The sequence below is a fragment of the Vicia villosa genome, linkage group LG4, assembly GCF_029867415.1.
Source record: "Vicia villosa cultivar HV-30 ecotype Madison, WI linkage group LG4, Vvil1.0, whole genome shotgun sequence".
Lineage (NCBI taxonomy): Eukaryota > Viridiplantae > Streptophyta > Magnoliopsida > Fabales > Fabaceae > Vicia > Vicia villosa.
Window position 1 is genome coordinate 142,702,539 of NC_081183.1, and position 10,282 is coordinate 142,712,820.

The 10,282-nt window shown below is 34.2% G+C and overlaps 1 protein-coding gene across 5 annotated transcripts; it reads right to left on the minus strand.

The window, feature by feature from the left end:
- Positions 1 to 6,738: 6,738 nt before the first annotated feature.
- LOC131595347 (pentatricopeptide repeat-containing protein At5g66500, mitochondrial) lies at positions 6,739 to 9,949 on the minus strand. 5 transcript variants are annotated; one of them, XM_058867678.1, is made up of 4 exons: positions 8,209 to 9,949; positions 7,774 to 8,008; positions 7,612 to 7,701; positions 6,739 to 7,387 (listed from the first exon to the last, which is right to left on the minus strand). In XM_058867678.1, the coding sequence occupies exon 1, from the start codon at positions 9,886 to 9,888 to the stop codon at positions 8,323 to 8,325; it is 1,566 nt and encodes a 521-aa protein (XP_058723661.1). In that variant the 5' UTR covers positions 9,889 to 9,949; the 3' UTR covers positions 6,739 to 7,387; positions 7,612 to 7,701; positions 7,774 to 8,008; positions 8,209 to 8,322. The 5 variants fall into 5 exon arrangements, with proteins under 5 accessions (XP_058723661.1, XP_058723663.1, XP_058723662.1 ...); XM_058867680.1 differs by lacking the exon at positions 7,774 to 8,008; XM_058867679.1 differs by lacking the exon at positions 7,612 to 7,701.
- Positions 9,950 to 10,282: the final 333 nt, after the last annotated feature.

Genomic DNA, 10,282 nt, shown 5'->3' on the forward strand with positions numbered 1-10,282 from the left:
ATTTTCTCTCTTTCATAACTTTGAAGATTTATGATCTCTTTATAGATTCAACATTGACTTAGCACTTCAACTAAAATTTTATTTCTTATATTTAATGATGCTTGAAAACTCTTCTTGATTGGCACACCTATCAAAGAGATTGTTTGATCATTGATCTTCACTGACTGTGACGAACGTCGCTTGACATTTGGTGTTGACCTCCAAAAATAGGCTTAGACAACTTGATCTCCAAGCTGTATACCTTAACTATCACATCAGATGACATATTAATCTTCAAGTACCACAACTTGATCATTACATCACAAGACATATTGATCTTCAAGTGCCACAAATTGATCATTACATCAAATGTCGACTTCACTTCACAATGTTGTCACCATCAAAACCAAATAGCCTTGATTAACACTTGTAATGAAAACTTCACTTTAAAGTGTTGTCATCATCAAAATCAAATGGGTCACCAGATTGCTGCAATCAGTATACTTGCAAGCACATATTTTCACATTATTTTCCTCCCTAGTATGTGCATGACATGTGTTCATATTATCTATGGTAGAGACCTATTGGACGGGGTCGCGTGATCCCTGACCGAAATATATTGGGCTGGATCGAGCGTTATCTCAAGACTATCGCAAAATCTCGCCCTTTAGCACCTAACCTTTTTCCACATCATTCTCAAGCTAGATAATTAATATGTTGGTTATTCTAGTGCATAGTCTCCCAAGCACAAATTCTGGAATGGCGATATGATTAAGGCAGGTCATCCTAATTCACAGTTCCTTAAGGACAAAGCCTATAAGGTAAAGTAATTTAGGCATAGCTAACGTGAAAGATTCAATATTATTTTTGGGGCATGATGTTCCGTGATATCGAGGTCACGACTAAAACAGATGTGGCAAATAAGATTTTGGGGCATGTGGTGCATTAACTGCTTTGTAATGATGGAATTGCATTAGGAAGGGCCAAATTATATAAGACGTTAATTTGTTTGGATGCTCATGGTGAGAACCATTTATGTTGTGTCCCTATAGTCATATTAGCCACTCTACTATTTAGGTGAACATCATCCCACTCGGTCTAGGGGAAAATAAAACCCTTTAAATACATAAGCCATGGTATTTTCCTTCCATCATTTCATTCTAATGTATTTTCATTTTCATAAGGGTAGTAATTTCCTTCTTCAAATTTATCTCCAACACTTTGTCAAACACGCTACAGGTATTGAACTCATCCCTCCTTTTCTTTTTTTCCCCGTTTAGGGATGGTGATTCTCAAAGAAAACGAGGAAAATGAAATTGTTGTAGAACCAAGGAAATAAGAGGGGATTTATGAGGTGTGAAAAACTACATGGAAATTTCAAGGTGACCTAGTGGGGGTCAAGTGGAATCTTGTATAATTGGGGATGTTTGGGAGTTATGGTTGTAGTTCTAGTCACTTTGATTCATATGACTGTAGTGGTAGAGCTAATAAACTTGTTTTTCCCTACTATTTACCAAGACAAACATGACCATTATCACCTCACCCTTATTTAGGGGCAGTTCATCCCTTGTCAAGTATTGCATTAATAGTGTTATATATCATGTGGCATTAAGGTTGTCAATACCATTGACCATTTCATTTTTTTGCTAGGTATGACTATAGTCTCTTGCATAACCATGTAGTTGTGGTCAGGATTTTTTGTCCTAGCAAGCTTGGATAAGAGATCAACCCGAGCATTTTCCTCCATGGTCACGTAGATCACCTCGAAAAATTTAAATTCTTGGTTGGGTCTTGTACTCTCTGGAGGTATTTGGCGAGTTGTGCCTCTTTCACAGGTACTCTTTAGCGACCTTGCTAGTGATCAACTGAACGTGTGTGTCTATCTAGCTAGATTCATCCGATGATCAAGGCTTTGCATTCCTCCTAAATATTATTGGCATTGAATTCTAACCTTATAGATTTCTTTCTTATAATACTCTTGAGACCTTTTAGAAGCAACTGACTCCATTTTCTTTTAGATTTAACACATTGTCCACTAATAAGGTCCACAAGTGAGGGGCTTCCTCACTAGATGATGAGCTCAATTTGACTAGGAAATCAGCCAACACCTAAGACTTTATATTGTCACTTGGGAGGAAATTAATGTCGTATTTTGGAAGCTCGGTGGATTGTGGAATCATCTTTCTTCCTAAGTCTGGTTTCTTTAATATCTGGCGAATGAGGTAGTTTGTCTTCACCATAAATATATGCCCTTAGAAGTAGACCTCAATTTTCTCGTCATTATCACTATCGCTAATGCCAATTTTTTCTATCTTCTAGTATTTTATCTATGAACCTTTGAATACCTTGCTAACAAAGTAGATTATTTGCTCGCCGCTTTCTTTTTCTTGGACAAGCAAGAAGCTCATTGCTCTGTGGGTTACTAATAAATACAAAAACAACGATGCACCTTTTGTTAGGCGAGAAAAAACAGTAAAGTCGCCAAAAATGTCATCAGTTTTAAGAAGGTTTTAAAACAATCTTCATTCCACTATAACTTCTATTTCTTCTTCAAGATGGATATGAAATGGAAAGCTTTATCTCCGCCATAGGAGAGGAAGCGAGAGAGTACTATTAACTATCTTATTAACTGTTAGACTTCTTTTATTAAGGTTGGGCTCCTCATAACAATGATGGCACGACATTTGTCTAGATAAAATTATATCCCTATCATGGTTAGCATTAATCCCAAGCATTTTTCTGCTTGGATTTCGAATGAACACTTGACGGGGTTCAAACACGTGTTGTACTTCCTGATTGAATTCAAAATGTCTTCTAGATCCTGCAATGGTTTTCCTCCTTTGGGGTTTTCACGACCATGTCGTCTATAAAGACCTCAAGATTCTGCCATATCTGATTTAAAAAGAAAACTTCCATCAACCTCTGATAGGTGACGCCTGCATTCTTCGGACCAAAGGGCATGACTTTATGGTAGTAGTTATATTTGTTAGACATGAAGACAGTTTTGGGCGTGTATATGTGATTCATCTTCCTTTAGTTATACTTGGAGTAGGCGTCCATGATGTTCATGGTCTTATGTCCTAACGATTCATCAATTGATCTATCAATGTTAGGTAATAAATAAGGAGTTTTGGGGCTAGCCAGATTAAGGTCTCTGCATTCTACACACATCCTCCTCTTTTTCTAGGGAGTATGATTGCACTATTTTAGGGATATGTCACATTAAATACTACTTGGGAAACCTCACTCTGACGTATATGTATTCATCTCACCAATGACAAATCAATGAAAATCAAATGGTGTTGTTCAATATCTCCCAAATTCATATAGGCGAGACATTAATAATGAATTTAATAGGCGAGTTATATTAGTCACATGCTTGAACGAATTTAATCTTCATCAAAATAATATTCCAGTTTCCAATAAGAGCCACAAGTTAAAGATACTCAACCTTCAATACAAACGACGAGAGAAAACTCGTTAATATTTTGACAATAAGGACGAGATAAACTCACCTAATTTTTAATAAGAACGGCAACATAGTTGTGAGAATAATAAGATAGTTGATCATTCTAGTTCATATATAAGATCATCTAAATCAATTTAGTAACTTGATATGTATTCACCAAATAAATATGTTACCTCGCTTAAAAAAATTGAATGAACTCACCGAGTTATGATGTACTTGGCAAAATACCAATAAGGGGGAAAATACTGGATATGATTATCAAAATAGTTGTCAAGAGTGGATCAATATTTAAGGCTTGTATTGAGCCTATTAAACTAATCTTAGGTTATAAAATAGTTCTCGATCAACATACAAAATAATAAATTATAAAGGTAAGCAAACAAAATGAACCATAAACTAACCACATAAACTAAACCTGGATTGATATTTTTTTCAACATTTCACTCTTACAAGTCTCATGTTTGAGGAACTATGGTCTGCCATGTTAATTCTTAAACCAATTCGACATTACATGCTTCGTGCTTGAGGGACCATGGACCTTTATATGTTTACTTAACCACTTCACCCTTACATGTATCATGTTTAAGGTACTATGTACCATTCTGTTTTAATTCATGTCCAACAAGTGTCAATGGATTCAGCTCATTAGCCTAACATCTCGTAAGTGGGATTGAGAATACCAAAAAGAAGTGAGAGCATGGTCGATGACATGTCAGATGTAGGGATATTCATCCATGTCCCATTGCTTTATATGAGGTGGGTGATTCACCGAGCATGTTCCAACAGTTACGAGACTTTTCTATTCAAAGCTGACTAAATTATATATTCTCCTACATTGAAAGGATGACTCACTCACTATTGGATTAAAGGCAAATTATGTGTAACCAAACTTATAAGCTAAAGAATCGTCTCTAGGAAGAGTTCAAAGTTATAACCTAAGTCAATAGTTAGGTCGGGAGACCATGAATACAAATACCTAACCATGTAGCTAAGTGATACTTATTCACTTTTACATACTAGAATAAAATATTTCTTGTGCTAGAAAATTTGGCTAATGGAATGTAAAAGATTGTTTAATGCAGTTCATAATTTGGTTAATTAGTATCAAAACATTAAAAAAATTAAAATCACATCTTGTAAAAAGAAGTTGGTTAATAAAGTATAGAAAATTGATTAATATGTGTAATAATATGATTAATCTCCTTAAAACAGTTCGGTTGATAGTTGTGCAGAGATATCAGAAGCATGAGTGTGAGTTCGAACTTCAACATTTCACTTATTCACGTTTAAGAGGTGAAATGTTAGCCACTGAAGAAAAAAAATATATGTTGGCTAATAGAGTTCTAATTTTATTAATAGAGTTCTAATTTTGTTAATGAGTGTCTAAACATTAAAAATAATGTCATTAAGTTATAAAATAAAGTCATTAATGAATGGTAAAAAATTGGTTAATTTAGTTAATAAGTTTGCTAATGAGTGTCGGTCATAAAAAAAAAAGTTAAGTAATAAAACAATGTTGTTTAATTGAGTTTAAAAGATTGATAATTACCGTGGTTAATGAGTGTCTAAACATAAATAATAAAATTGGTTAATGAAATATAAGAAATTAGTTAACAAAGTCCATTATTTAGTTATTATGTATAATTTCTCTCCTTTCAATTATGTAAATTTATCTTCCACATGTCATTAATGAAGGATAATTTTGTAAAAACCTTCATAATTTCTCATTTTCATACAACAATTATTATTTTTCTTAACATGTGTGAAAAATCTAAAACGACTTATAATAAAAAAAACAGAGGTAAGTAAGTATTATGCTTTGTTATGGCATTACAAAATATTGTTTTTGAAATATAAAAAAATAAAGCAAATTTGGAAGAGTTCCAAGTTTAGTCACAAATAATTCATAAGTTGACAACGTCTTATCATTGAGTAATGTCGGTCTTTTGAATTTGGGTGCCTTGAGCGAATAAAAAAAGTGGTGCCCCTATAATTTTTTTAAACAATAAATACATAAGGAAAACAGAAATAATTAGATAAAAAAACACATTTTCATTTGACATTGTGCAAAAAAAATACAAGTATGGATATTTGAATCAATGTTTATACTACATCAAAAAATAAACCACTATAATGAGAGTTATTCTTCTTCTTCTTTTTTTCTTCTTCTTGATTCAATCTTTTTTCCTATAAAAAAATTGACCAAACCTTTGAAATTATTTAAATATCATCCTCTTAGAATTTTTTTTTTTTTGCAAAATCATTATTAATTTGGTCATAAACAAGGTTCTTCAAAAAATTATTTTCAATTGAAATCAACACAAGACTATTTAATCTATCTTGTGATATGGTATATCTCAAATAAAATTTTAATAATTTTAATTAAATTTTTTTTCCAGCAAATGCAACTCTGATAGGAATAGTCAATAATATTCTATAAGCTATGCATGCATTAGGAAAACAATTAAAAGTCTTTAAAAAACTCAATATCATATAGCTTAATTTTGATTCAACTGTTAAAACTTCTCTAATAACTTTCAATTCTTCAAATAAAATTTCACCATCAAGATCAACCGCTTAATTCAAATTTGACACGGTCAGAAGATTTCTAACCTATCAAATAACATTATCAATAATATAAAATATTCTCTATATCATTATTTTAATTTTAGTGTCTCAATTAAATTGTTTAGTTGCTGAAATTATGGATATATTAATTGATTTTATTTTAGGAGAATTAATTGATGTTATTCTACTCTATATTTTATTTATGGAAAAATAAATTCTTTTATTAATTTTGACTTTGTAGTGCCTATATAATTTTGTAATTTGTAAGCCAATACTTTTTTTAAAAAAATTCTGACTAAGTTTTTTTAAAATAGAAAAAATTTCTTTTTAATATATATAGGGGTAAAAAGAAAATTTTTTGGTGCCCCTAAAATTATTGGGCTCATGCCTGCTTCTGAGTTAATTATCTTGCATCATAAAAGGTAAGAAAAAAATCTGCAGACTTTTCAAAGTTGTACATGTTTCATGATACTTACAAGGAAAACACATATTATTAGACCAGCTATCACTATTCCATTTGAGTCATTCAAACTGTAACTTAAAAAGTTTATGAATCAATAAAATAGTGAAGAAAACTTCTTAACTACCTTCAAGAAAGGTGAATCTATATAGAAAACCCCAAAAAACTTGCTTCAAGAACCTTAATTTCCAAGTCTCCTTTGTCTTGAGTGTTGTAAAACTAAACATGGCACGGCTAAAGAAAGAAAGAAGAAAGGGCCTCATTGATGAAATTGTTGATTTATTGGATTGTTTCAACTGAACATTACAAAGCCTCATATTTTGTTATTTATATCAGCTGATAATAAGATACTGATAGGCCTAACAGAATTACAATAAAGAGTAACTGGAAAGGCATAACTAACTATGGTTGACTGAAGCCAACTACTAGCTGAATACAACAGAAAATTGATAATATGAACAACTGAGTTATTCAACTACTCAACGCACTAAATGGCATTTCAAGAAGTTTCTTTTTTGGGTGTTAGATACATCCAATCCAGATAAGAAAAGAAATTGTTGTAACATTTGCAGGTCTGAGTGTCTAGGGATTGAGATTCACTCTGGAGAACATTTCACACGAGACTCACATTTTTAATCTCACAACCCTTTTACTTTTTGAAGGATCAAATTTTACTAGAACTATCGTGTCTCATGACTCGTGAGAGAGTCATTTTCGGGTGCTTAGACATTGATTATGGATGTCAAGCTGCTGAAGTTGTAAACTTTGATTCTTGAACTCAAAAGTGCATAGGCATAGAAAATTAAGTGTGAAGCACTGAAGACTTAGAACCAAATTCATCTTTTTTCTGAGCTTCTGCTAACCCTACAAAAGTCTGGCTTTGATCCTTAAGCTCAATTTTGCATACTTTCCTGTCACAATCACAGGAGAAACTAGGGAATTATATGAAGGTACACTTAAATAATGATAGAAAAATAACTAATAAGGAAACTCCAAACTACAAATAAGCATTCTAAACTATTCTAAAATACATCCATCATTCGTCATGCATTCTACATGCATGTAATGATGGGGCCCGGATTGGGGACTATAAAACTAAAATATTAATAAAACAAGAGGAAAAAAAATGCGATACATTTTCTTGAAAACTTGGGGGTGGGTTGTTTGCTTCCTTGGTCAAGCCAACGAATTTCCTACCTAGTGGTTGGTGCATGAGCAACAAAATCTATAAAAATGCGCCCAAGTCAAATAACAGGACAATTAAGAATAAATATTTAGGTTAGAGAGTTGAACATACCTGAGTGCAGTCTCATTAGATTACTAAAATTGGAGTGGGATAGTGGTCATGGTCATAGTCATGGATAGGGGGCATGCCAGATGACAAATAGCAGTGTCAAGCAGTTGGCAGCACAATGAAATAGTATATGTCTCCCACAACATGCCACCACTCAATGTAAAAGTAGTGAAACTCGGAAGAGTTGCAGCTTTAGAAGTGAGTGATAGTTTTAGGAGATAGGACTATTTTAGCCTATCTATTTTTGGAAAAAAAAAGAACATAAGCAAAATCCATCATGAGAAAATCTCTTCCTATGGAAAATTTATTTGACGTAGTCCATATATACCAAAAATATGCTGAAACTTAAAAAATACACAAAAAAAAAGCAAATGGAAACATAAAATGACAGAATAGCAAGGAGATAAATTTTATAGGAATAGGGAAGCAGATATTTACCGGTTGACTTGCTTCCTTTCCTTTCATGTAAACAGTGCCAGGTTGACTCTACTAGAAATCAAATCACCCCAACAGAAGTAAGGCTCTCACTTTTCCAGTTGTCTAGTTGAACAATCAAGCAGATAGTGACTTGGCATGTCCATTGAAGCCTTCGCCTATCCAACTATTCCCAGCTTCCTTGACCAACCCTTTTGTCCTCATTATGCTTCTCAGTTCATCAACACAATCCCACCTACCAATGGCTGCATAAAAATTTGATACAAGCACAACGTTGCTAGCTTTGTCGGGTTCCAGCAGCAAGAGATGCTTTGCAGCAAATTCACCTCTTTCATAATCTTGACTAATACTGCAAGCATTCAACAATGATATCCATACTCCTGCAGTAGGTCTAGTACCCCGCTCAATCATATTTTGATAAGCAGACCATACTTCTTCTATATTACCGGCTCGACCTAAGATATCTATGAAGCATGCATAGTGTTCCGGTTCTGGATCAATGCCATATTTCTCCCTCAACATATTGAAACATTTTTTTCCTTCCTCCACCAACCCGGAATGATTACAAGCTGATAACACAGATAAAAAAGTCACAGAATTCGGCAACACCTCACTCCCATCTTCCCTCATAATATGAAAGAGCTCAATAGCTTCATTTCCACACCCATTTCTTCCATATGCATCAATCATACAAGTCCATGAAATCACATCCTTTCGACGAATTCCATCAAACACTGACCTGGCAAGTGAAATCTTCCCACATTTTGCATACATGTCCAACAGTACGTTACATAATTGGGTATCAAAAGTAAAACCCCGACGAACCGCAACACAATGCACCTGTTTCCCTGTAACCAAATCCAATTTCTCAGAGCAACTAACCAAAACACTAGTAAATGCAACAGCATTAGGCTTCATCAAGCTCATAACTTTAAACGCCTCCCTATATCTCCCATTTCTAATACACCCAGAAATCAACGAATTATGCATCATATCATCTTTCCAACCATTCAAACCATAAAACACATTCAAAGCATGCTCAACACACCCAACACTAGAATAAAAATCAATAAGAGCAGTACTCAAAACAACCAAATCACGCCCCAACAAAACCACCAACCCATGAACCTGTCTACCAAGTTCCAAAGCCTTCAAAGAAGCACAACACTTCAAAACAGAACACAATGTAAACTCACAAAGCTCAACATTCTCTCTCCCCATTTCCTTTAGAACACCAATCGCCTCACGAGGTTGCCCGCATCGCAAAAAACACGACAACAAAGCGTTCCAAGCAACTACATCCCTGTGAAGCATTTCATCAAACACCTTAAGGGAATCATCCAATGAGCCGTGCCTTGAATACATATCAAGGAGTGCGGTTTTTGGAACAGTTCCGGAATCTGCACCGGTTCTGATCATTTGCGCGTGGAATTGTTTACCGAGTGATGGAGGAGATGGACGTAAGAGAGGGGTGAATGTGTGAGCATCGAGGTCGGGACGTAAACGACGGAGAGAGCGGAAGAGGTTCCATGCGGAGGTGGGTTGACCTTGGCGGACGTAGGAGCTAATGATGGAGTTTAGTTCGGAAATGGGTCGGTGGAGGAGTTGGTGGTGGTCGGAGAGAGAGTGAAAGTGAGATGAAGAATTCGATGTCAATGGCCGCGCCACTTTACGCGTCAGCATTTTCTTCTGGAGCGAATGCCAAACCCACGAGCGTAGTGACTATACTAATTTTTTTTTCTCTTTTTGCAAAGTACCTAAATTCAATTTAAAAAATTAGATATAATTATTCTCCCGGTTAGATACACCTAAGAAAATTTATCATCTCACTCCATGAGTCTCTTACACACCACTGAATTGCAAAATTGTTTTCGTACTTTCGTAAATGCATCTCAGGAAACACTTCTTTATTTTGTTTAATATTGTTTTTTCTATAGATGCACATACAGAATACTTCCGTATATGCATCCACGAAACAAACTCATACTCAGAAAATCAAAACAACAACATTTGTAACGATAAAAGATCCATTCATTGATTAAAATCGACATTGATTAAAAGATACATCAAAATCTAT

What these genes read in the sequence shown, in the direction of transcription:
- LOC131595347 (XM_058867681.1), bottom strand. Translation starts at nt 9,888, where the DNA reads ATGCTGACGCGTAAAGTGGCGCGGCCATTGACATCGAATTCTTCATCT.